This window comes from Hipposideros armiger, unplaced genomic scaffold (assembly GCF_001890085.2).
Source record: "Hipposideros armiger isolate ML-2016 unplaced genomic scaffold, ASM189008v1 scaffold_154, whole genome shotgun sequence".
Lineage (NCBI taxonomy): Eukaryota > Metazoa > Chordata > Mammalia > Chiroptera > Hipposideridae > Hipposideros > Hipposideros armiger.
In genome coordinates this window covers 1,928,572-1,956,335 of record NW_017731504.1, presented here as the reverse complement: position 1 = coordinate 1,956,335, position 27,764 = coordinate 1,928,572, and the positions used below count along the sequence as shown (strand labels likewise).

The 27,764-nt window shown below is 34.3% G+C and overlaps 2 protein-coding genes across 2 annotated transcripts in view; one reads left to right on the top strand and one right to left on the bottom strand.

Moving 5' to 3' along the window:
* DZIP3 (DAZ interacting zinc finger protein 3) overlaps positions 1–11,545 on the bottom strand; it is a 126,023-nt gene extending 114,478 nt beyond the window's left edge. The window contains exon 1 of the mRNA XM_019651165.1: positions 11,200–11,545. The gene's annotated coding sequence lies outside the window, so the exon portion shown is untranslated. The remainder of the gene's footprint in view (positions 1–11,199) is intronic.
* Positions 11,546–11,652: 107 nt separating this feature from the next.
* CIP2A (cellular inhibitor of PP2A) overlaps positions 11,653–27,764 on the top strand; it is a 35,487-nt gene continuing 19,375 nt past the window's right edge. Inside the window, exons 1-9 of the mRNA XM_019651171.1 lie at positions 11,653–11,812; positions 15,474–15,621; positions 17,412–17,524; positions 18,403–18,497; positions 19,017–19,113; positions 20,000–20,122; positions 20,269–20,414; positions 22,866–22,941; positions 27,012–27,230. Of these exons, the coding sequence (XP_019506716.1) occupies positions 11,711–11,812; positions 15,474–15,621; positions 17,412–17,524; positions 18,403–18,497; positions 19,017–19,113; positions 20,000–20,122; positions 20,269–20,414; positions 22,866–22,941; positions 27,012–27,230 (1,119 nt within the window). The 5' untranslated portion in view covers positions 11,653–11,710. The remainder of the gene's footprint in view (positions 11,813–15,473; positions 15,622–17,411; positions 17,525–18,402; positions 18,498–19,016; positions 19,114–19,999; positions 20,123–20,268; positions 20,415–22,865; positions 22,942–27,011; positions 27,231–27,764) is intronic.

Genomic DNA, 27,764 nt, shown 5'->3' with positions numbered 1-27,764 from the left:
AATCAGAAGATATTTGGATAGTGAATTAAGAGTTTTAAAAAGCTAATGGCTTTCTTTTTCAACCTGCTTAAAAATACAACCTGAGATGAATCTCTGTGATGAAAGGTTTTCCAGGAGAGAGGATCATCAATCCCATCGTTTCCCTGGAGCTGAGCAGGTATGTGTGTCAAAACCTACCAGCGGCAGCAGCAGTACTTTACAGCCTCTGTGGGGAGGGAAGGCATAAGTGCCTAGCAACAGAAAGGAAGTAGCCAGTCTGAAACATTACCACTGTACTTCTAAAATAATCCAAAGGTTCTTACCATTCTAGGTGCTAAAGAAAACCTTTAAAATCAGGCTTAACATGGGAGAATGGGTGAATCTGGTTTCCCCTGGTATATTCATTTCAGTAGACTTCCCCTATCAGCACGAAACTAAAAACTGACTTTCTTCCTGGAACTGAGGAACTGTTCTGCTGGAACCTATTCGGGCTCTGGCTGGTGGACCAGAGGGCAAGCTGAAGTTCAGTGTCGTTTACCGCATACCTTTATCCACAACCAAAATGATTTTATTTGCAGGCTATTTGAAAAATAAGGCATTGCCACCCATATCTTGATAACAACAGTAAAACCCCTTTCTTGCTGCTCTCTCTGAGTTCCCAGCTCCCACTTTGCATCTTATCTACTGAAATTATAACAAACATTTTAATTGTAAAAAGGTTTTTCCCCCATTTTTAAAGCTGTGCTTATTCATATCAAAGTAGGCACAGCTCGTTTATATATTTTTTAATCTTTCATTTAAACGCTTACCTTGTAGTATTCCTATCACCTCCCTATATTTTATATAATGGGCACACTGTTTTTAAATCCACGCAAATGCTCATCACCTGACCAATTTAGAGTCAGGTGATGGATTAGCCAAAAAGTTTATATTTCCATGGGTGGATGGCCCAAGACTGCCACGCTTGTCAGCTCTGGCACTTTACAGATCATCAATGCCAAGTAGAAAAGTGAATATCAATGTAAAGAATAGAAAGAACAAAACTTTACTTTTCTCAATACTATGAACTTGAAAACAAAATAATATACTTGGTATTTTTCAAAACAGGAGTTCAGTTATTGAGAATTTTTCAAATGCCCACCAACTCAGGGTTTCTCTATCTTGACACTATTGATATTTTGGACTGGATAAATCTTATAGGAAGTTGTCCTATGCATTTTTAGAATGTTTATAAGTATCCCTGGTCTCAACCCAGTAGATGCCAATAGCAACTCTCTCCCATCTCTCAGCCCCATTGTGGCAACCAAAAATGTCTCCAAACATTGCCAAATGTCCCCTGGGCACTAACTTGTCCCCAGTTGAGAACTACCTAACTAAATCTGTTAAAATAAAAAGGTTAATTAGATAAACATAGATTGTTCTCAGGAAGAAAAATAAGACCATCCTGATATAATGCAGCATGTACAAACACAAACAATAAATCGCTTATCTACAAGAGAAATGACATAAAGTACCTCATTTAGATTTCCATCAATGTCAAAATTAAGTTGAGAGGTTGCATAGCATTACATAGTTAAGAGCACAGAAACATTGGACTCAGTCTGGAAGGATATATAGGCCTGCTTTAACACACACTAACTGTGCAACCTGTGTAAATTAATTAACATCTCTGTGCCTCAGTTTCCTCATCTGAAAAATGGGGATAAGGATGGTACTTGCTTCATAGAGTTGTCATAGAGTTGTTTCAAGTGTTTAAAACATGCAATAGTAAGTGGCACATAGTAAGCACTACGTAAGTGTTCCTATCATCACCATCATTTCATTTTGTTTAAATTTGCAGAAAAATTAGTTCACTTTTCTTCTAATTCTCTACCTTGATAGAGAAATGATACAGAAAGGAATGGTAATAATGATACTTAAGAGCTGGGACACAAAATCATTATTTTTCAAATATATACCATATGGCACAAATGGCAGCTTAGTTTTGTATGTTTGGTACCTTGCATTTTTCACATCAGCACATATACATCAGCCATATTCTTTAAACTGCACAATATGCCACTGTATACATGTATCATTTTTCCTGACCCTATTGATAAAGATTTTAACTGTCTCCAGTTGATTTGTTTGGATATCACAAACAATGCTGCAATTAACAACCTCGGAACCTGCAACTTGATAAAATTTTATAGCTATTTTAAAGAGCTGGATTTACGACGTCAACATGAAATGTACTCAAGAAGTTCATGGGTCTACTAATAACACAAACTCTGATAGTGATATTATAATTATCACTTCAGCTAGATTTTACCAAAAGAATTCCAAAGCCTCCTTAAAGTTGATGTGAGATATTTGGCCACTTTAAGACTAAAAAATATGAAGAGGACATTTTTTAGGAATAAGTCAACACATTTGTTTTGTTTTGGTTTTTTTAGCTGAGCCGTCCTGCCACCTGTTGGCAGCTTAGCTGCAGCTCAGCTGGGGCCAGGAATCGAACCAGTGACCCTGTTGCTCTGAGCTCGCACTCTTGAGTGAACTCTTAACCAACTGAACCACTCGGCCGGCCCAAGTCAACACATTTGTGATGGGAGTTCCTTAGAACCAAAATTGTAACTATTATTTATCTGATTATGTCTGCTAGACAAGCAGCGACAGCCATTCTTGGTGGTTTTTAAAGTAGTAAAGCAGGTGTCCTGTGACTCTAGCACTCTGAAAGCCTTTCTTTTTCATTTTGTTAGATAGCTCCAGGTAAACAAGAATAGCTAGGGCCATCAGGTTAGACTCAAAGAATAATAGGTTGTACCATTATTTTGATATTAGCTGTGTTAAGAATAAATAAAATATAGTGATTATTTGGTTTTCTAATTTTCCATTCGTTTCTTCCAATTTTGTATTTCTTTTAACTTCTTGGCAAGGCCACAAAATGACTATACTTGACACAGGTGGCCAAAAAACTATTTTCCTCCAAATAAAAAATATATAGTTTAGTTAAGGAAAACTCCAGGATGGGTAGCAGATGATTGGAAAATCTTTGCAAAAGTTATCAGAAACTGAAGACATTTTCTACATCAAAAGATCAGGGTATTTATTCACTGTCCATCTCAGCTCTCACCATTTAGCAAAGATCATTGTTAGCACTATCTGGCAGCTTATACCAGGAAGCAAGAACCTTGTAAGGTATACCCACTGCCCTTTCCTTATAAATTTGCCAAAATAGAAAACATCCTTGCCAAAATTAGCATCTTGTCAGGAGCAGGTTTTTAATTCTCTTCAGATCTACCCAGTCAGTTATTTCTGGGCTCACACAGGCAAACCTATGGAATATATATTAGTGTGTTTTTGAATATTTGGAATGTATCTACTATGAATATGCACAGGTTTGGATTTACCTGAAAAAAACCATTCAGATATTAAACTACCCCCCATCAGTTTCAAGTTATTTACAGATAGCACTGCCAAAACCACTCTGTTCAAAAATGTAGCTAGGGACTGTTGGACGGAACATATATTATCCCTGAGCAAATTCTCCAAAAGTGAAATATTTTCAGCAAGTTAAAAATATTATTTTGTCATTACACAGTTGTTAGACAATAATGAAAAAGGGAAACAAGACAGGATGTTGAGACACGATGCATGTAGAGATGATAATCAAGCAAGGAATGGCGGACACAATATGTACTTGACTCTGTCACCACCAATAACAAAGCCTACCCCACCCAAATCCAAGTTGATCTACCCATGTGAGAGAAGTGGCTGCCTGTCATCTCAGAAAGGCATATGTCTGTAAGAAGGATTTAGGTGAAAAGATAGAGCAAGCTTTTAGTTATGAAGAGTTTCCCTTTATATAAAATTAACTGGGTATATTAGCTTTGGTTTCATTTAATATACGATTAATTTTCCTCAGCTCCTATGTGCTGGGCTCCAGGCTATGTACCTATGTACACTGAATACATATCTGATCTTCACACAACTCTGCAAGATAAACATTACAGTGTCCCATTTTAAAAATTAAGAAACTGAGGCTTAGAAAGTACACATAGATAATAAATCATTAAGAGCAGGAATTCATGCCCAAGTTTCACCAACCACAAATTCAATACTTGTTCCACTATGTCCCATTAAGTGTGACATTTCACTTTATATACGTTTAGTGTGCAATTAGGAACTGAACTAGATAATATGCACACAAACACTCAGAAATAACACTATTTACATGATTGCACTGGTCAGCAAATGATACTGCAAAGACAGTTAATCATGCCAGCTTAATATTTCATAGCATACTATTCACATCAGTTGTTCCTAAGAAAATTAATTTGTTCAACAAAACAATTTAGAACAATGCCAAATACTATATGTGGTACTGAAATGAAAAATAACGCTTGTCTAAATATTCTGTCAAGGTTAAAGATTTGGGGGAATTCTTCAATTTTTTTGGATCACATATCTCTAAAGAAGTAAATCTGAGAATACACTGAAAATATATGAATAACAATTCATTTATGAATTATATGCAGGTACTACTATAATATTTAAAAGAATGAGATTAAAATAAGTAAAAATAAAAGTTCTAATATTTGTTTCCACATCCCAATAGACAGTTTCACATATCTCAAGATGTGCACATTCCACTTTGGACACCAATCTCAGAAAACAGCTTTATATCTTAATTCAGGAAACAGGTATCTACCCATTTCATGTAATTGATAATATCTATTTTCTGAAAGACCACAAATTTAAAAATGAGAAACTGCCCTGCACAAAGCAGAACTTCAATAAATTAGTTATAATTAAAAATGATTATTGTAACTTAACTTAAAATAAAAGTATATCACTTTCATATTTACTATCTACAAAATTAGATTCAGAAGCAGTGGGTAGTACTTGTGTTAAAAAAAAAGGCAACCTTTTGATTCTGGGATATGAAATTATATGTGAAAATGGGGCAAAAAACATTTACCGAAAATATCCAAACCTTGAACTCTTAACCTAGAGTTGAATTCTATGAAATGTATAGGAAAAAAAATCAAGAATTGTTTGAAAAGTAAGAAAGTTAATTTTATAGTTTGGCAAATCAATTAGAGATTAGCTGAATTTTAATACCTGATAGTTGGGAAAAGAAACGGGAAGAATTGGAAAGGGAGAATAATTTTGGTTTATATAGGTTTTCTGGCTTTGTGATGAAGGTAACATTTCTGAAAAGTGAGAGGTGACATTAATTGTACAGACTTTGTTTTCTGGCCCTGAATAAAGGGTAAATCTATTAAATATTAGTATTTGAATTGATTTAGCCATAGTTGGGACATGGTATCCAAACAGACTTCTGCCAGTTCTACCACTGGATTTCTTTGCCTTGAATCTTTGGAACCTGGGCCAATGGAACTTTTGTTCTACCTCATGTTCATGCCTCCTGAAGGATCTCCTAGTTTAGGATTTGACCTCATGTCCCCACTTGAATGCAAGCCCCATGAAGTCAGGAAAGATTTTTTTTTTTAACCCTCTGTTACGTCCCCAGTACCTAGAACAGCACCTGGCACACTTTAGTCAATATTGATTTAAAGAATGAAGCCATCCATCCTTCTGCACACCTTAAGACCTCTGAAGGCAGAAGTAAAGGGTGAGCCTGTATGTAGATTAAGACTGCCTTCTCTGCCAGCCTGAAGTCCTTCTTTAGAAGTCAAGAGCAGCCCAGGTGCTACAAGTAAGACTGATCCCTGTAGACAACCATGGAATAATAGGGCCTCTGTCCTCTGGCAACTACTTCTCGACAAAGTGTTCTTTATTGGTTCCTCCCCATTTCTCCAACCTCTAAATACTTAAGTACTTTGGGGTTCAGTCTTTTCTATCCATACTTACCCCATATCATTTAGTCTTGAGGCTTTAAATTTTTATCTCCAGCCTTGACCTCTCTCTTAACTACAAATAATATATTTAACAGCCCATTCAACAGCTCCTGCATATCTACTGACATCTCAACATAACTGAAATCAAGCTCTAGATATCTCCCCCTCCCCACAAAACAGTTGAAGCAGAGCCACCCAGCCAAGTCGGGCCTAGATCAGACTAACTGCAGTTAATCCTCAGACCTGTGAGCAAGAAATAAATGCTCATGGTTTTAACCACTGAGTTTTGAGGTGATGTTATACAGCAAATACTGATTAATACTCCACTCTATCTAAAATTGTAACACCCCACCCTGACTCTGATACTTATCCATCTTCTTTCATTTCCTCCATAGCACTTATTACTAACATTCATATATTTTTCTTACATGTCTTGTTTATTGTCTATCTCCCCAATTAAAATAAAAGCTCTACTTGGGTAGAAATGTGTTGTCTGTTTGACTCACTGCTGTATCCCCAGAACCTAGCAACGTACCTACCACTCAAACATTCATTAAATATATAGTGGATGAACAAATGAACAAGTAGCCCTCTGTTCACAACTCTGGTATAATTCCTGTATAACAATATTCAGCATTTTACAAACTCTGCTCTTCTCTAAAAAATATAATTCATATCTTCATTCAGTCTGACTCATCTAATATGACTAAAATCTGGTCATGAGACATTAAAAATTTCCATTTTACTATTCAGTATTGAAGATATTTTTTTTTAAGTTTTCTCAGAAGAAATAAAGGAGGTAGACAGCCCTAAACTTAGGTTGTAAGAGATTTAACATCTTTTGTTTAACTCCATTAAATGTGTTTCCCAAATTATAAATAAGAGAAAATACCTATGCCAAATATAAAGAACAGACAGTAATAAAAATGTACGGAGAACAGGAATTTTATGCCAATCCCTGATAAATTGGATACTTAATATTTTGCCCTAAAAAATATCAGATGTTCCTATGCATATTCTATTTCTCTTAAAGCACTTATTCTGGCTTGTCAATTTCCCCAGCAGACTCTAAGCTCTTTGAAAAAAACTAGTACTCTGCAAATATTTGATGAATGGAAATTAGCATTTAAAAAATATATTTACCTGACTCATAAAATGCAGATGCTCACTTTAGCTACTGTCTTTAATTTTTTTTTTGGGGGGGGCCATAAAACAAATGTTCATCATAAAAAAAATTGTATGGAGATATACAAAGCCTTCAACTTTTACAAAAACTATAAAAAGAACAAATAAAAATGTTTGCATATGGATGGAATTAATAAAGATAAAAGTAAAATTAGTGATTTTGAAAAAAAGAAATAAAGAATAAAACCAAAGATGGTTATTGAAAAACAAATAAAATAGACTAATGGCTGGAAAGCCCAATTAAGAAAAAAGATAATGTTAGAATGAAAAAGGAAATTTAAAACTACAAATAAGAGATTAAGAGAATTATTAGAATACTGATGCAATTCTCTATCAATAATTTCTTAAATCTACAGAAATAGTTGGTATGCCAAAATATTTCTAGTACATAATTCCAAAATCAACTCGAGAAAAGAGAGAAAAATTATCAGATCTATAATCCTATTATTACATATACAAATATTTTCTAAAGCTCTAACCACTAAATAAGCTATCAAGCTTAATTTTATAGGTGTTGTATCAGAGGACTCCTATGTGACCTAATTATTCTACAGCACAGAAGATGAAAAACTTCCAATTCATTTTTCAAAAGTAATACATAACCCATATTCCAAAAGAGAGAATAAAGAAAAATTTTTTTAAATTCTCATGACATAGATATAAAATCCTGAATAAAACATTTGCAGCATAGCAAATAGGTTTGTTACTACAACCGTTGTGATAACAAATTATTACACTTCTTAGTTTTTTCATCTGTAAAATGGAGAACATACAGTACCTAAAGCATGGTGTTGTCATGAAGATTAAGTAGTAAGTATAAAGTTCTTAGAACAGTGCTTGGCACGTAGCAAATGCTCAGACAGTGTTAGCTATTATTACCCCAAGAACAAAAGCAACATAATCCATTGCATTATCATTTTAAAGAGAAAATAAGATACACACCGTATTTTGCCATGTATAATGCACTCCCATGTATAATGTGCACCCACATTTTTGGCCTAAGCTTTCAGGGAAAAAAAAATCTTCATTTTAATTTTTTAATTTAAATTTTTATTTATTTACATTTAGGTACTTGTTTTTTGTATTATAAAGGAATTTTAGCACTTATTTTTTTAACATATTATGGTACAAGAAATGTTATGTACTGGTAACAAATTTATGATATTTACGCATCATAAAAAGCCAAAAACACTTTGTTGTTGCAAGTTCGTTGTAAGCTCAACAAAACCGATTATCATATTCCAGGGTATTATTTTGCATACGGATATCATTATTGATTTCTAGAGTTACACCTTTAACTCATAAGCATAAGTAAAAGAATTAAAAACAATTTATATAGATACGGAATTAGTACTACCCATGTATAATATGCATCCTTACTTTTCCTTTGCAAATTTGGGCAAAAAGGTGCACATTATACATGGCAAAATAGGGTAAAAGTAAACATTTGGTAATTTTTTTGCAGACATTTTGGCAAATCTTTAAATAAAACAGGTATAAAGGGCAATCTCCTAAATATTTTAAAAATATTTATCACACACCAATAGCACAAATTATAGTGTTAAAATACTGGTAATTTCCATTTATTAAGTAATTAAAGTAAAAATGTTCACTTATCACCATGATTATTCAATGATTTGGAGATTACACTAATGAAATACAGCAAAACAACAAATATTGGAAGAGATGAAATTATTATTTGCAGATGACATATAGCTAGAAAGTCTAAGAGAGTAAGCAAAACTCTACTAGAATAAGAGATTTTAGTAGGCTGAATAAAAGATATACCAAAACTCAGTATCTTTTTTTATAGAAGCAATGACAATTAAAAATTTATAGGGGAAAAAGAGAGCCCACTCACAGTAACAAAAATTATGTAACACCCAGAAATAAACTTAACAAGAATGGTACAAGACTGTATGAAAAACTATATAAAATTTCATTGAATATAAAATACAAGCGGAATACTTTTTATTAACTACTTAGCAGTATCTGTATCTTCTCAACTACTCAAACTAAAAACTTGGAATCCTTTCTAGTTTCATCCCTATCCATATCTGAAATTAATCACTAAATCTTGCCTATTTCGCCTCAGAAGTATTTCTCAAATTTGTCAGCTCTTTGCTATCTCCACTTCAATTATCTTAGTTATCCTTTGGAAAGACTCCAGCAAATGTAATATCCTCCATATTTCTAGTCTTCTTTCTCAAAATCACAGCCCATCCAGCTGCCACAGTAATCAATCTAAAGCACAAACCTAACTATAATAGATCAGACCCCGGTTTAAAACAAGATGTCATCACTGAATTCTGGATGGAGTCCAAGCTCAAAGCTAATAAGGCTTTTAGTCATCTGGACCCAGCTTCATCTCTTCCTACTTTCCCCACTTTTTGAGGCTTAAAATATGACTGTGTTTCCCATATGCAATTATCTCTGATGAAAGACGTAAGGGTTTCTCACAACTATCATCATGGTGTGCCCTACTAAGGTTACATCAATTTTTGGTGTTTTGAGAAAGATGTTATTTCATATTAAAATGAAAATTTTATGGAAGACATGAAAATTTGTGTGACTGCTTAAGTTAAAATGCAAGTTCAAAGAAAGATGGCACTTACAGCAAGTAGCTTTGACCCTTTCCTTCAGCTCAAAATGGGGATGATGATGACGCATTTGTAATGACTAATGAACAGTCTCACACTACAAAACTGTTACCACTTCATTTGCCAAGGAGCTAAGGTCTCACTAACACATGCTGAGAACATAATAATGCCAAGCAACTGTCTGCACACCTGTGATCTCATCTCTACTACTTTCTCAACTCCAGTGGCAGTGGGGGCCTTGCTGTTTCTGACACTGGTGCGCTTCCATTTCAGGACCTCTGCTATTCTTTCTAGAAATCTTTTCCACTAGAGAGTATGGTTCCTTGAAGTACTTCGTCAAATGTTGCTTTCTCTATCCTGACCTCCCATTTCTCTTCTTCTCAGCCACCATTACATTAGAGAAATCATTTTGCTGCATTTTTTTTCTCCATCTCAGTTTCCTTAACTTATTGTGTTGATTAGTTTTTCTTTTCCCTAAGATAATGTAATGGTAAGATTTTGTTCTATCGACAGTAGGATTTTTACTTTATTCACTGAATCTAGTACCTAGACCAGTGCCTAGCACATTGTAGGTTCTAATTATTTATTGACTGAACAATCTTATGCAACAGGTATTACTGTTAGCCTGGTTTTATCTTACGAAGAGATGGAAGCAGTGAGAATCTGCCTAGGGTCAAATAGGAAAAGGCAGAGGTAGGATGTGTAAGCAGACCGCCCAACTTCACTCTTTACCATAACTGCACGGTGCCCCTAATTTATGTGAATTCCATAGGTACCATTTAGCATGTTTCCCTTATTAGACAGTTCCTTCGTAACAGGGGATACTACATTATCTTTGTTCCCTAACTAGTGACATCTAGATGTCTCGCCCACTTTACACATTCAATAATTGTTTACAGAATGAATGAATGCATAAATACATTAATTACCCAATGATTTTTACGTGTATGTCTCAATTGGCTAGATTATTTTAAGCTTTCGTATTTACTTTTAAAATTGATTTTAATATAAAAATAAGTCCTGCCTTTAAAAAGTGATGTAAGGAATACTTCCTTTGAATTGACAAAACATGGTTTCTGACAAATGGTTTAATTAAAAGGATATGTACCCTATTCTTAAATTTTTCTCCAAACTGCTTTTTAAATCTTTATTCAACAGTAGCATACGTTAAGCAAAAAGCTCCAGAACCAGCTACTCGACTCATTTAATGACATATACATGCATATTAATGATCTCTGATCATAAGCCGTAAACGACAGTGCCATTTCCACGGACACCGCGATTTATATAACAATCAAGCATGCCAAATAAAAACAGATACCTTCACTTACAAAAACTGACGCTAATAAGAACAGTCCCGGAGCAATACCCAGCCCAGGAGTCACCCGCGGGTAGCTTTCTCAAATAAGTTTGACAACGACTATCGTTAACGCATGACTAACTTGCCATAAAATCCCAACGGCCACAGGTTTACTCTGAGAAACAAACATTCCTGGGTAGAAGGGGTGGACATACAAGCTTTTATAAAGGGACCCCTCCCCAGGCCGTTTCAAATACTAGAGCCCAAGATTCTCCTCCTCAGAGATCCTCACCGTGTCTAGACTAGGGGGAAGCGACCATTTCTCGGGTAGAGGATGATGCGCAAAGGAAAAACTGGCTATCCAGCGTGAAGGCCGAAGAATCAAACGAAAACCGGGCGCACTGATGAGCAAGGACCCCTTGCGTCTAACCGCCCCTTCACAGGTGGAGCAGCAACTGCACTTCTCGCGAGATTCTCGTCTTCACGGGATCTCAAAGCTGAAACCTCGCGGCTTTTCAGGTCTGAAAAGATAGCTCCCAGCCCACTTCACAGAATTATCAAGCGCCTCGATCTCTCTACCCGTACTCCCCCGTCCCTTCGTCTCCTCTTCCCCTCGCTCCCCTCCGGTCACGGCCAGCAATCAGTCCCCAAGGGTGCCTCGGGATTTCCGGAGCGCGACCGGAACCGGAAGCTTCTAGGAGCGAAGGGGGTGGGGTCGAAAAATCAAAAAAAGCGCGGCGAAAGCCGGAGACCCGACCTGGGAGGGTAGTGGTGGCCCTCTGGCGGGGCTGTGGCGGGTTTCCATGGACTCTACCGCCTGCTTGAAATCCTTGCTCCTGACCATCAGTCAGTATAAAGCCGTAAAGTCGGAGGCGAACGCTACCCAGCTTTTGCGGCACTTGGAGGTGAGGGGCTTCGCTGTAGTAACACTTAGGTCACCGTGCGGCCGGAGTGTCGCGGCCCCAGCCTAGGGTAGAAAGGACAGCTCCCGCCTTCCTCAGCTGTGTTTTTGTCCCAGTAAAGGAGGCGAGTGAGTGTCACCCTTGAATTCCCACCCTCTTCTACCCGCCCCTAGTCCCTCCACGTTCAGCTGGCTGCTACGGGAGGGACGCGTGACTGCTGAAAAGTCCTGGGAAGAGGAGGGTTGGGACAAAAGGTTGGGGAATTTAGGCTGTGTTTGGGGTTGGTAGAGGAGAAAGCTCAAAGCTGTATCGTTTCTTTTGCTTCCCCCGCCCCCCTCCCCCCCATCGTAACAGAGCCATGACAATATACAGTGATTCTCGGGTGAAGGTGATGGGGAGTGATGATAAAAACTTGTTTTATTCCTCGTGCCTGTTCCTTCCTGCTTTTATTTTAAACTCATGTTGACCTCGAACTTGAAATATACTTCATTTTTCTCTGGATTAAGAGGCAATCTCATTAGTAATCAATCTTTTTCCTTTACCAAAATATATTACTCAGTTTTTCAGTCCTAAAATACTGAATTGCTTTCTTATTTTTTTATTAGTTCCCACTGATTTGTGTCTAGAGTACTTATTCTGTGTTATAACTTTTTTTTTGCTCTCCATCCGCTGTCATTTGTTAAGCATTGATGGAATTCCAACTAACCTCAGTTTAATAAAAAAATAATTAAGCCCAACCAAGGCTTATTTTAATTCTCGGTGACAGCTTATATTTACATAAAACATATTCTATTTGTTATAGTAATCCAATAATAAAAGGTAAATTACCAAAGATTAGCAAAATACTACAAAGAGAAGACGATTGTGAATGTTACAGCAACAGCAGTCTTGGGTGAAACTGGAGTGCTTTAAATGTGTCTTTGTTGTCTCAAGCTTCACTGGTTCAGGTGCTCTTCACCTAAGTCTTACTACTTCAGGTGCTCATCACCTAAGTACATTTTCTTTTTCGTTCATTACCTCAACAAATTTCTGCAAACCTAATAAAGATGAGGGTGTTAGCTATTAAATGCTAATGTTTGCTTCTTAATTAAGATAGAACAGTGTGCTAATGGATCCAGAAGCCACAGAATGAGCTGGGCTGTCAGTTTTATGTGAGATGCAGGAGTTAAGTATTTCTAATATTAATTTGAAACATTACCTCTCTTTGAGAATAAACAGGTATGTTGTGAATCTAACTACTGTGTTATGAATTGAAGGAGACTTCAAAGAAATTTGAGGCTTAGAGAGTGGCTTCTTGATAGTGTTCCAAACTTTTAGGAGGTTTACTGAAAAACAATCTACCACGTAGAGCAATAACATAGGTACAATGCATAACACGCATTAATTTTAAGTAAAGAGCTTGATAGGTTTTTTTAACATATATATATATATATATATATATATATACACATATATACAATATATTCTACCACCCATATCATACTATAGAACATTTCCAGCCCTCTGTAAGTTTTTTTCAATTCCCTTCTCATAAAGTTCAGATAAGTGGACTTATACAATATGCACTTTTGTATCTGCTTTCTTTCAGTCAATATAATCGGAAATTCATCCGTGTTGTACATGTGCCAGTACTTCGTTCTTTTTTATTGCTATGTAGAATTCCATTGTATAAATGCACCACGGTTTATATATTCTCCTGTTGATGGGAATTTGGGTTGTTTCCAGTTCTGGGTAGAATTTGAATAAATCTGTTATAAATATTTTTATACTCTTTGTGGCTATATGTGCACTCATTTCTTTTATATAAATAGTGAAATTATAAGCCTTACAGTTTATGTTCAGTTTTAGTTTAAACTGCCAAGCAACTTTTCATAAGTTATACCATTTTACCCTCTCACCAGCAGTGTATGAAATTTGCTGTCATTCATCCACACTGATCCTTGGTGTTTTCAGATTTTAAATTTTAACCATTTTGGTGATGATATTAATGGTGAATATCTTTGTGCAGACCTCATGAGAGCAACATTTGAGGATACGAAGAGAGATGATTATCCTATGAAATGAGATTATTCGTTCTGCTATTCTGCTGCACTTCTATATTTTTTCTTTATAGTCCCATGCAGAATCTGAGCTTTGAATTGTTTTATGATGGCAGAGCTGAACCAGTCTCAATCTTGATGATTTTTCATAGCACTAATCTCACGTAATGATTATGAGCATAGATTCAGGAACAATGAATCCCAATTTTGCTACTATCTCAGTGTATGCCTCAGTTGACTCATCTGCACTACAGTTAGCACCTATCTTGCAGGTTATAAAGATGAAAATAATTAACATAATGTACCTAAAACAATGTCTAGGCCAGAGTAAATGCTAAAGTATTAGTTATTACTAAAATAAATTTTATTTGCATAAAACATTCAATGGGTATGAGTAAAGAAGGAAATTTGTAAAGCAATTTTAAATTTTACCTTGTAATAAATAATTATTACATGTTAGAGTACTTATGTTATTGAAATACAGGTCCAGTTTTGAGCAAAATTGTATTTAAAGCAGAAAATGTCTTAATCTTCTAGAGGGCTAGTTTTATAAGTAGGCAAAATCGCAATGTTCAGAAGGCTCCTTACCACAAAATATCTACTAATTTCACCTTTGGACCTATTTTTCAGTCTTACAGACTTTTACTTTAATATTAAGACACATAATTCTTGGGAAAAGATATTCTGAAGCTCTCTTATCAGCAAAGCTTTAGAAGAAAAACTGACTTCTAGGTGAGAGAATAAAAGGGACACAGAAAGGAAAAATTAGATGGATGTTAAAACAGCCTGCTTAGACTTAATCCTTTAAAAATGAAAACGTTTAGAAGAGATTTAATCTAATTCTAAAGTAACTATTTGTTCTTCCATTTTTATAGAATAGACTTGCTTAATAATAAATAACGTTCAAAACATTTTGAAAATAACGTGGCTGTCTGCCAACTGTTTTTGGCCTTCAGTACCAGCTTTGCCTTCTTGAGGGGTAAGGGGGAGGGTGGTTTGTAAGGTTATAACAGAGGAGTAAAAAGTGGAATAACCAAAAATAAAATTTGTGCCTAACCTGGCTGCTTAAAAGAAAAAAAAAATTGTAATCTCTAACTTCTGGACTCAGCTACTGCCTTTGGGAGGGAACAGAAGTGATTCGGATGTTAATCCCATAGCTAAGCCTTAGGATTTAGCTACTTTTTACTTTCTATTGCCTCCCTCAAAGTAGGTGGAATGAGTGTACTGGAATTCATTCTTTAATTAAATATATTAGTAGTAGAGTGTTTATTTGTAGTCTATGCCTTTATAGTAGGGAAGATAAATATTACTAGGTCATCAAAAGTGTGCCAGTTTATGAAATAAAAGTATAATGAACTATAGGATAGTGTAATAGGCAAACCTAACCTAGTTGGTAGATGAGGATTAGAGAAAGCTTCTTTAAAACTGAAACCTGAACAATTACATTATTTAGTGAGAAAAGAGATAGGTAATTAATCTTCAGGCAGAGGGAACAGCATGTATGAATCTTCTAAGCTGGGAAAGAGTGGCAGTGGCACTTTGGAAGAACTAAGTTTTTATTCAAAATGGAAAAGGGATGAAAACTGCCAATTTTTAACTAACACATTTTAATTACTATTTTGTAGGTAATTTCTGGACAGAAGCTCACACGATTATTTACATCAAATCAGATATTACCAAGTGAATGCCTGAGTTGCCTTGTAGAGCTACTTGAAGACCCAAACATAAGTGCACCACTGATTTTAAGTATTATCAGTTTGTTGTCTCAACTAGGTAATGTATTTAGTTTCTCTTTTTTATTTTTTAGAAGATACATGAATTTAATATTTTTAAGGGGCAGATTTAGGTATAGAATCTTTCAGAGAATGATTCACATTCAAAAGATTTCTTTATTGCAGGTCCTTTCAGAACTATTTTTCTTTGTGGATCTCTTGAAAAGGGCATCTTGTATGCATCCTTTCTTAAAATTATGGACAAAGAATTTGAAGCATATCAAAACTGCAGTGCTCTACACAAAAGAATGCATGCTCCTTGGGAAACGCTGACCTACTTTTGAATTTTAAAAAAGAGCATGTACATAACGCCAGTGTTAAATACACCACTCAGAAAACTGATAGCTAGTGATCAAAAATAAAAAATCATCCTTTTTTGATAGGCTACACTGAACTTAGAGCTAAGGGCTAAAATGCAGGTGTTACTTTTTCTGTTTTTTCCTACCTTGTCTTTAGTTTTTAAATTTTCATTTAAGTATTTTTTTTTCTTGATTTTTGTTTGGGGGTGGAGGGAAGGTATTTCTGTGTGTGATTACAAAATTAATACATGTTTCTTTACAAAAACCCCAGCGATCCAGAAGGATTACAGCAGCATGTCCAGTAGAACTGTCTTGATGGTGGAAATGCTCTGTATCTGTGTTATCCAGTATAGTAGCCACTAACCACATAGGGCTATTGAGCATTTGAAGTTTGAGTAGTAGACTGAGGAACTGATTCTTTAATTAATCAAAATTTAAATAGTCACATGTGGCTTAGTGGCTACCAAATTAGACAGTGGAGATACGTATGGAGAGTAAAATAAAGTGACTCTTTACTCATTATCACAAACCCTCACCATTTCTACTTTTGGGGATGATATTAGGAATATTTCTTAATGGTTTGATACGTGTCTTTCCAGATCTTTTTCTATGCTATAACAAATAATTTTAGATAAAATAAATTAACAAATAATTTTGGTTATTTTTAACAAAATGGTGTTGCGGAGTTACCACTTTTTTTTTCCTCTTGGTGTATCTTAGATACTATTCCATATTGATATCTTTTTAATAGTCTCCTTGTACTACACAGAAGTGTAGTACAGTATTATAATTTATTCAGTCACTCTACTAATGGTGGATACTCATGTGTGTTCTTTTTTGTTTTTGCTATTAGAATTAATAATGCAATGAACATTTTTATGTATTTTTGCTCAAATATTTGCGTATTTCTGTTGAATAGATTTCCAGTAGAATTTTCAGATCATTGTTCAATTTGATAATCATTACTAAATTGCTTTACAAAAAGGCTGTGCTAATTCTAACATACACCAACTATTTGTATGAAAATGGCAGTCACTTTCAACATTTAAATAGATTAGAAGTTTTTTAAGTGATGTTATTTATATTTGCTTTTTAAATTTTTATTTTTTAATTAATGGGTTTTATTTTTAGAGCAGTTTCAGACTACAAAAAAAAATTTGAAATGATAATCTTTTGACAGCAAAATTTCTACAAATAAGTAAAGCAAGTTTTTTTCCTTGAGATTAATTTTGTCCACATAGAGAAATCATTTGTCTATTGGGGAAAAAAAAAAAAAAAAGCTCATATTCCCTTCCCTTTTGCAGCTCATACAATTTCTGTGATTAAACTTCTGAATTGGAAAGTATTTGTAAATAAAATAGCCATGTTATATTTGATATTTTCATATAATGGCAAATTTAATATGGAAATCAATTTAGCATCAGTTATTATTCATCCATGAAGACCATATATAAAAATGATATATTTTGTGCCATTTTATTTTAATTGACAGCTTTAGACAATGAAACCAAAGACTGTCTTCAGAATACATATAACCTGAATAATGTGCTGGCAGGCGTGATTTGTCGGATCAACACTTGCCACAGTGATTCAGTGTTTTTGCAGGTATATATACATCATACAGTACTTTTCACTTAATACTTGTTCTCCTGTCTTAATTTTCAGCTCAAAATTGATAGTATCTATTATAAACTGCTAACTTATAGTGTATATGCTGGCATTATACTGCATGATTAGGTACAGTTCTTGCCATTAATAAATTTAAGAACTGGTTGATCACACATGTACTACTGTTTAAAAGTTCTAAAGAAGGGAAGTTTATCCACATCTAGCACTATTACTGTAAGCAAAACAAATCTACATTATAACTGCTTTGGCAGACTTACAAACAGATGTCAGCATTTTGAGATATAAGCTTTCACGTTAAAATTACAATTGGAGTTGACACCTTGTCTCAATCTGTTGAGGAAACATTCTACAAAAAAATGAAGCTATCGATTTGGTCTTATTTAGCATAGACTCAAAGCTCTTATATCCATAATATTTTATTGAGCCTAAAATGCAATTTTAAGATAGAAAAGTATTGCCAATTAAACTGACATGCAATTTTAAGAGTGGTAAAATGTGAAAAAAAATATGTCTTAGAATTGATGGAATATACCTATGTATTTATTTATTTATTTATTTCAACCTGCATATAAGTTTAAGATGGTTGAGTGACAGGCTGATGATAAGATACTCTGTTTAAGACAGAATGTATAGGAATGTGTGAATTAAGAGATGAACCCTAAAGTTTTTAGTAGTCTCATTACTTTGTGTTTAAAAAAAAAGAGAGAGAGAACCATTTTAAGAAATAGAAAAGTTCTTGCTATAAATTCTGCCTCCTGAAATGGTGGCATGCTCAGAATATGTACAGGAGTCCATTTTTGTGAGCATGCAATGTTTTTATGTGTTTGTATTTATTACTGTTTTCTTATTCTCAGTGCATTCAACTTCTGCAGAGGTTAACATATAACGTCAAAATTTTTCAATCTGGTGCCAATATAGATGAACTAATTACATTCCTGATAGATCATATGTGAGTATGCAACCAAACATGTAACCAAATAATCTATTGGTTTACTTTTAAACTAAAACCATATAATAGTTCAGTTTTTCTTAGTTTTTTTCCAACTTTTTAAACTGAGTGAGAGTTTGATTTTTGTTTACTTTTAGATAATTTTAGGATCAAATGGTGTAAAGCAGCTTTAATTTTCATAACAAAACTTTATCAAATGAATTTACTTGAACAGAAAAAATTATAGACATTGAAAGTTGTATGTCTGTATTTAATCTTGATAGGAGAATATGCTGATGAGATAGCACATGGTCACTGACAATTATTTCCCTGTTTCTATGCTGCAGTTGAATAGGATCATTTAGTTCCAAAACATGAAATAAATGGGCAGTACTATTCAAAGCTTGCCTGTCTTCACATATTAATCAGATTTTTCATTTAACATTCAAAAAGGAATTTAAATGTGTAAATTACTATATAATTTTGAGTAATTTAGAATGAATTTAATGCTTTTGTCTTTTATTTTTCTTAAAACCACAGTCAGTCTTCTGAAGATGAGTTAACAATGCCTTGTCTAGGATTATTGGCAAATCTTTGTCGACACAATCTTTCTGTTCAAACATACATAAAGAGTTTGGTAAGAAGTTTGTTTATAAAATGTTTCTTTCTTGTTTTGTGATGGGTTCTATGCTTAAAGAAAATTTTGTCCATCTTTTTTTAAGATAATTTTAACAAGAATTCTTATTTCTCCTCCAGCTGGCCCATCAAAGTTAACAAAGAACCAGATTGACATATAAATAACTTGAAGTATTCCAGCCTTTATATATATTGTATTTAAAACGATAACTTAAAGTTTAATGCAAATGTTGAATACTAAAAGTTTTCCTACTCCAAAGCATTCGTTATTTGTTGTATTGAATAATATAAGAAAAGCTAAATTATTTTGTGCTGATAGAAGGGGGGCAGATCATTAGCAATCCCATTTACCTCAGTCTTGTATTTCTACAAAATCAATAGCAATTCCATCAGAAACATCCATGAGTAAATGCCTAGCATCTACTACCAGTACTTGTAATAAGTGAAAGCACACTAAAAAGGTAAACTGACCCACCATTGGAAATATATTAAATCAAGAAAATTTATTATTTAAGGTACTTTGTAAACAGTCCCCCTGCTGTGCAATTTTCAGTATTTCAGTATCTCATTTGTTCGTGTGCTGGATTTTGCTGACCTGGTCATACTTTGGCAGTAAAGGTTATTTTGAGCCATGGAAGTGTTTAAGAAAGGTAAACATTCGTTCATAATCCCACATCTAAATGCTGCTTTTCACTAAGATTGTATCTATTTACTCATATAATACTGTAAGCAATATATGAAAGCACCATCTTCTTGAATGATCTCTTAAGTTGATAATGATAGTTAATAAAAGTTTACCTACTCTGTGCAAGATATACTTTCTGAACCAAAATATAAAACTTATCATTTTTCATTCTAATTTATTTTAAAATTTTTTTCTTCCTCAGAACAATGTGAAATCTTTTTATCGAACTCTTATAAGTTTCTTGGCCCATAGTAGTTTAACTGTGGTTGTGTTTGCACTTTCAATATTATCCAGTTTGACGTTAAATGAAGAGGTTGGGGAAAAGGTAAATATGATTTTTTATTATTTATGAAATAATTCTGAAATTTGTATTCTCTGATATTTTAAAAGTCATTGAGGATCTTTATTAAGTTTTAGGATGGTGTCAACTTAATTTTTTGTATAATATACTTTCCCTAATTTGTTTTCAAGCTATTCCATGCTCGAAACATTCATCAAACTTTTCAGCTAATATTTAATATTCTCATAAATGGTGATGGCACACTAACCAGAAAGTATTCAGTTGATCTACTGATGGATCTCCTTAAGAACCCTAAAATTGCTGATTATCTTACCAGGTATGGTTCTCTTTGACAAACTTTAAGACCTTTTTTTTAACCAAGATGTGTTTGTGATTAATAAAACTGCCTTTTTAGATTTAGTAAACTTGAATTCTACTGATTTATGATAGACTAAATCAGAATATGTTGATGTGCTTTATTCCCATTCTTTTTTCTTTCTTGGCCTGAAATGTAAAAGTATAACAAGGGTATGTGTGTATGTCAGTCTCCGTCTTAGATGGATAAGGTTGTGTCATTCCCCAAAATGTACACATCTTGATTACTCTGTTTCAAAACCAGTTCAACCTTGAACATTATGATTTTTCGAAAGAATATTTTTATTATAAGAACATTCATGTTAGTCTGTCTTTTTGCATTTTTTCTTTTGTGTATGAAAAATAGATGTTTCTTTCAGTGGGTGATTATTGTGTTAGAAAGTGAAAATGAAAACACATGCTTATATGTCTATTCTAGCTCAATGGCATTTCATGTGATCATTTATGTTTTGAGATCAGTTAGCAACTGTTTTCTAAAGACCTCATGTCCTTTTTGCATCTCAAGTTAAATTTTCCCAGTGCCTAAGCTGCTAGTGGTCCTAAGCTGGAAAATTGTTTAAATTGCTTCAAAGAGTTAAATTAATGAATCATTCAGAAACAGGAAAACATTTATTGAGTCCCTGCTAAGCTTTGGGGGAGGAGAGGTTGTTAGCAGAGTCAGGAATATGAAGACATAGTCCCATGTCCCTAATCTTTAAGGAACATAGAATCTGGAAGTTAAAAAAACAAAAGCTAAGCACTAGGGCAAGGTTATCCATTACTCATGGTTAACTGATACTTTGCAAAACCAGGAAGCACTCACATTGGCATTTCATTTTTTTTTTTTCTCTTAAGCATCAATAGATAAGAGAATTGTCTTCCAGAGTGCCCTCCCTCTACCTACCCCCTGTTTATCTGATGTAAAAATCCTCCCAATATATTCTCATATAATACTCATTCTGACCACCAAATAGTGCTTTTTTAACAGCTTCAGAGTAAACAGAAAAAATATTTTGGATATACCTCTCCAAGAGGACAGAAAGATAACCTGATTGAATATTATTATTAGGTGGTTGCTTAATCACTTCTGTACATCTCTCAGTTCCGTTATCTATCTTCTCTCTAGCCTAGATTCTCAGAGTCACCTCTAGAAAGAAAAACATTTTGCTTAATTGTGTTGTCCTCTTATTTACCGTATCTGCTCTACCATTTCGCAAAACATTACCGAATCTGTTCCAAAGTCTACCTGAATGCCTGGGTTCCTAATCAAAGCTTGAGAAAAATCATACCTCATCAATTTGTGTGCTATATATTCATGATTTCTAACTTTATCTGGGCAATACCTCTTACATTTATTCCCAATCAACTTTCTTTCACATTTTCTACAGTGGCTCTTTCAAATATTTGCTACTTTCCTCTTGCCACTTTTCAATCAGAGGATGACCTGATCTTTGTTTCACAGAGAAAAAAACAACAACAAAAAACGGGATCCCGTCTAATTGGAGTTCCCTCAAATCTGGGCTCCTGAACAGTTACCTGTGTTTATACCAATTCTTACTTAGTGCCCTCCTGTTTCACTCATAAACATATCCTAATATTCTATGCATTGTCTCATTCTGTCCTATCTTATTCAATAGTTTCTCCTATCTGTTTAGTGCCTACCATTCAATTGACTCCTTTGACATATGCATAAGCTCCATTTTCAACTTTTCCAACCAAATGTCCCTTTTAAAATTTGAGATCTGCCATTGCATTCAAAGAAAATGTCCATATTCTCATCATAGCAATCCAAAATCTAGTCCCTGGCAACCTCTCAGCCTTATTTCTTCACATGTTCTTTCTTACATACTATTATATAATCATTTCAGACAATACACAGAACCACCAACTTGCAAGAAATGCCGTTTCATGTATCCATGTGCTGTTTCTTCTGGAGTGCTTCCTCTGGAAGGCTGGAAGACTCTTTCCTCTTCACATGTCTGACTCCTGTTTATTCTTTAAGGTTCAAGTCTGGTACCTCTAGTACTTATTAGAGTTGTATAGCATAGGGCCCTGCTCCTTATCTCTATATCTGCAGAGCCTAATTTAATGTCTGGCAATTATAGATGCTTTGTAAATAAGTAGCTTTTTAGCTGATTAGAATATTCATGTTCTTTCCATTTTACAACCTTTAAAAAAAGGCTATTGAGGTACAGAAAGTTTCAATGATTAATTTATTGCCACAAGTCATTGTTTTTTCACTGTTTAGTAAATGACAGAGCCAATTTATGTATAATAATAGTAGAGTATGTTTCAAGTTTTAAGTGTAAAGACTTTTGTATTAGAAGCTCAAAATAGATAAAAGAAAACACTTAAATGTTATAATTTTGTACGTAAATCTATCTTGATGTTTCAATTCCTTCTCATTTGATGTATATTTTTATTTCAAACCTAGGTATGAGCACTTTTCTTCATGTCTTAATCAAGTATTAGGTCTTCTTAATGGAAAGGATGCTGATTCTTCTTCAAAGGTATATAAAACATGACTTTTTGCTTTAAACATCTTAAAAGCTATAATGTGAAGAAAAATCTAAGTGCACAAAAATCTCTAAATTTTTACAGACTGAACACAGCCATATAACCAGTATCTAGATCAGGAAACAGAACATTACCAATATTCTAAAAACCTCTTCGAATCTTTATACACTGGCACAGTCCCTTTGGAAAACTGTTTCACAGTGCCTACTGAATATATGTATCCTATATAACAGAGCAATTTCACTTCTAGCTACATAGCCAAGACAGATATGTCCATGAGCTTACCAAAAGACATGTAGAAGTTGTTAAACAAATAGAAAATGAAATTTTTTAAATAATACCATTTACTGAGTTTTAAAAATGTCAGATGCTTAGGAGATAACTCCAATAAAACATGTATAAGGCCTCTACTCTGAAATTAAAACATTGAGAGAAATAAAAGACCTAAATAAATACAGTCATACCAAGTTCATAGATTGCAAGAATTTACAATATTAGGTCAGTCAAAATCACAGCAGTCTTTAGTGGTTTTTGTTTCTGTATTTTATTGTGGTGTATGTGGAAATTGGGAAGCTTATTTTAAAATCCGTATTGTTATGCAAAAGTCCAAAAATAACCATGGCTTTCCTGAAAAAAATGAGCAGAGTTGGAGGACTTACAATACTACTAGGTATCAAGACTTAATATAAAGCAGCAAAAATTGAAACAGTGCAATATTTTCGTAAAGATAGACAGCTAGCCCAATGGAACAGAGTACAGTCCAAAGTCAAACCCATAGTTTATGGTTTTCTGATTGATAACAATGCAGTTTTAAAAGGATGATCATTTCAATAAATGACACTAGTCACTTTAATATCCACATGGGAAAAAACTGAATTTTGACCCCTACCTCATACCACATGCATGAATCAGTTCCAGAAAGATTGTAGATCTAAATGTGAAAGGTAAAACTAATTTTTTAGAAGAAAAATGTGGCAGATACTTCACAGCTTTGGGATAGACAAAGATTTTCTTAAACAGGAAACAAAAGCACCCACTATACAGGAAGAAAATTGATAAGTAGGATTACATTAAAATTAAGAGCTTCTGTTCATGAAAAGACCAACAAGAGAGTGAAAAGGCAACTGACAGAGTGGGTAAAGTTATTTATAATACATATATCCAACAAAGGACTCTAATCTAAAATCTATTATTTAAAAACTTGTACGTGTAAGTCATAAAAAAACACTGAACTCAGTAGGCTAACCTAAACAGAGAAAACTTGAATTGTTCAATAAATATGAAATGGTTGCTTAACTTGATTAATATTCAGGAAAATGCAAATTTAAATGGTAGTGCAATACCACTACACACCCACCAGATGGTTCAAATTAAAAAATAGGAATAATTTTAATAATAGATGAGAATGTAAAAACTTTATGTGTCCCCATACACATGGGCTGAAAATTGATACAATGACTTATGAAAACTGGTATTATCTACTAACATTGGACACATGCGTAAACCAGGACCTAACAATTCCACTCATAAGTATTTATCCCAAACAATTGAATACATATGTTCACCAAACATATAAAACATGGCAGTACTGCTCCTAATAGCCAAGCATTAGAAATAACCCAAATGCCATCGGCAATGGGATGGGCAGATAAACTGGTATATTTATACATTGGAATGCAATCATGCACCGCTTGACGATGGGGACATTTTCTGAGAAATGCTTCATTGTACGAACATCATAAGAGTTCTCCACAAACCTAAAGGGTGTAGCCTACACACCTAGGCTATATGGTGTAGCCTATGTCTCCTAGGCCGCAAACCTATACAACATGGGACTTCACTGAATACTGTAGGTAATTGTAACACAATGGTATTTCTGTGTCTAAACATATCTAAACATAGAAAAGGTACAGTAAATATATGGTATAAAAGATAAAAAATGGTATACCTGTGGAGGGCACTTAACATGAAAGGAACTTAGGGACTGGAATTGCTCTTGGTGAGTCAGTGAGTGAGTGAGTGGTGAGTGAATGTGCAGGCCTAGGACATGACTGTAGACTACTGTAGACTTTATAAACACTACACTTAGGCAACACTAAAATATAAAACAACACAAGACTACGTCAACCAAGAGAAAACGATGCAATCAAAAGGCGCTATAAGTATGAGATGTGTGAATCTGCTGCTGGCGTAACACCATACTCTTTTACAGCAAACTTTTATTTGTAAGTAGAAAGAATACATTCCAAAATAATGATTTGAAAGTATAGTATAATAAATACATAAAGCAGTAACAGTCATTTACTATCATTATCAAGTATTATGTGCTGTACATACTTGTATGTGCTATACTGTTATATGACTGGCAGTGCAGTAGGTTTGTTTACACCAGCATCACCACAAACGTGAGTAACACATTGCACTCTGACATTAAGACGACACTCAGTGTAGGAATTTTTCAGCTCCATTATAATCTTATGGGATCTCAGTTGTACATGCAGTCTGTTGTTAACCGAAATGTCATTATGTGGAGCATGACTACACTATACAGCACTGAAAATGAGCGAAATGCAGCTGCATGCAACAATATGGATGAATCTCACTAACAATGCTGAGCTAAAGAAGCCAGACAGAAGAGTATACACTGCAAGATTCTATTTATATATGAAGTTCCATGTGATTGTTTAATATACACTGGTAAGCTGATTGAAGAATTTTTGTGGAAATGCAAAGATCCAAGAATAGCTAAGATAAAAGTAACCTGTGTGTCTGATATCTGATGTGGAGGAGTGGTTGGGGCATTATCTAGGAAGGGATGCAAGTGGGTTCTAGAGTTTGGTAGAATTCTCTTTCTTAATCTGGTTCCTGGTTACACAGGTGTGTTCACTGTGGGAAAACCATCTAACTTTGCGCTAGTGATTGATTTGTTTTGCTTCTCTGTATGTTATACTTACAAAGTGTACTTGAGGAAGTATTTTCTTTTATGTGCATAAGGTATCTCTGGTAAGAAAAATAAGAAACTAGTTGCATTGCTTGCCCCCAGGGAGTATAGCTAGAGGTCAGGCTGGTACCTTTGACTTTGGAATCAAGGGACTGTACTACCTATTTAAACACAATTTTTTAATATATTTCAAAAGGAATAAGTCAAATATTGTTTATCATTTTTTGCATAATAAATGCTAATGGATTGAATTTATTAAAATCAGATGTGATGAAGTCGATTAAAACACAAATCCCAATTATATGTCATTTATAAGAAACAGATAAAGGTAGAAAATAAATGAATAGGCAAAGAGATGACAAAAAATATTTTAATGATAAGTTGGCAGTATATGAAATAAGGTAGAATTTAAATTAACAGCTAATAAACAGGTTGATATGGGATGCTATGTTACATATTGGTATAAGGCCCAGTTTATGAAGTAAAGAAGAAATTAGACTGGGAGAGCTAAGGGGCATAATGCTGACAGTGTGCAAACATAGTATGGAAATAGCCATTCTTAAGGTTTTAATGCTTTGGGATGCCACTTTTAAGTATTAACCTAAAATGTGCTTAATAGCAATTCTTGAAAGTTAGCATGACAACAAGTGTTAGTTACTGATTTTTAATTTTAAGAATAAAATGTGTTTGTGCTTTAAAAAAATTAAGTACTGGGCCGGCTGAGTGGTCAGATGGTTAAGAGCTCACTCAAGAGTTTGAGCTCTGAGCAACAGCGGTTCAATACCTGGCCTGAGCTGAGCTGCCAACAGGTGGCAGGATGGCTCAGCTTCAAAAAATAAAAAATTAAGTACCTTAGAAGGCACATAATATTAGTTGAAATTGCCCTTCCTTTTTGGCTCTCACAGTTCTGTTTATCAGGAGGAACCATCATTAACAAATTTCTTTGAAACCTTCTGTAACCTATTCACACATTTTGAAAAATAATCCGAAAAGAAAAATTGTAAGCTGCATTTAATTTTTGTTTTACAGCATTTTATTTAAAATTGTATGTCATTTTCAGCTTCATCATTCGATTGCTTTGTACATTAAGTTGACATTTAATGAAGACTTTGTATTGCACAGGTTTTAGAATTACTTCTTGCCCTCTGTTCAGTGACTCAGCTGCGCCACGTGCTCACTCAGATGCTATTTGAACAATCTCCATCTGGCAACACCATGCTGGGAAGCCATTCTAAATGTTTAGAGCCTGCTGTGGCTCTACTTCGTTGGTCAAGCCAACCTTTGGATGCATCAGACAACTGTTCTATTTTAGCATTGGAGCTGTTCAAGGAAATATTTGAGGTAATATGTGACAATTTGACTTTTTTACTTTTATGATTCTCAGTGAACAGTTTGTTTTCAAAAATGTTCATAATAAACTTCCAGTCATTCATACATTGTAGGAAAACTTCTCAATTACTAGACACCCCACCATTCAGCTACTGAGTTTCTTTTTTCCTGGCAAAGTCACAAATGTTAGTGTTTTCCCTTTTTTCACTGAAGAGCATATATATATGTATAAATGTATATATGTATTATATATGTATATATGTATATATGTACGTATGTATATATACACACACACTCCTTTCAGTGTAATAAGTAAAGGTTTATGATTTGTATGTTTGTTGTTGTATGACTATTTCTTGAAGTAGCCACATCTGTTTCTCCACCTCAGTAGGTACTGCCAGCTTTATTAGCTTGTTAAGTAGATTAATAGAGAAACCTTGGATTCAGTCAGTAAAAGGGAGTGGAACGTGCCAGACACTTCTAAGCACTTAGGATATAGACAAATTCTTTCCATAGAGGTCATTCATTACCTTCTTTGATTCTCTT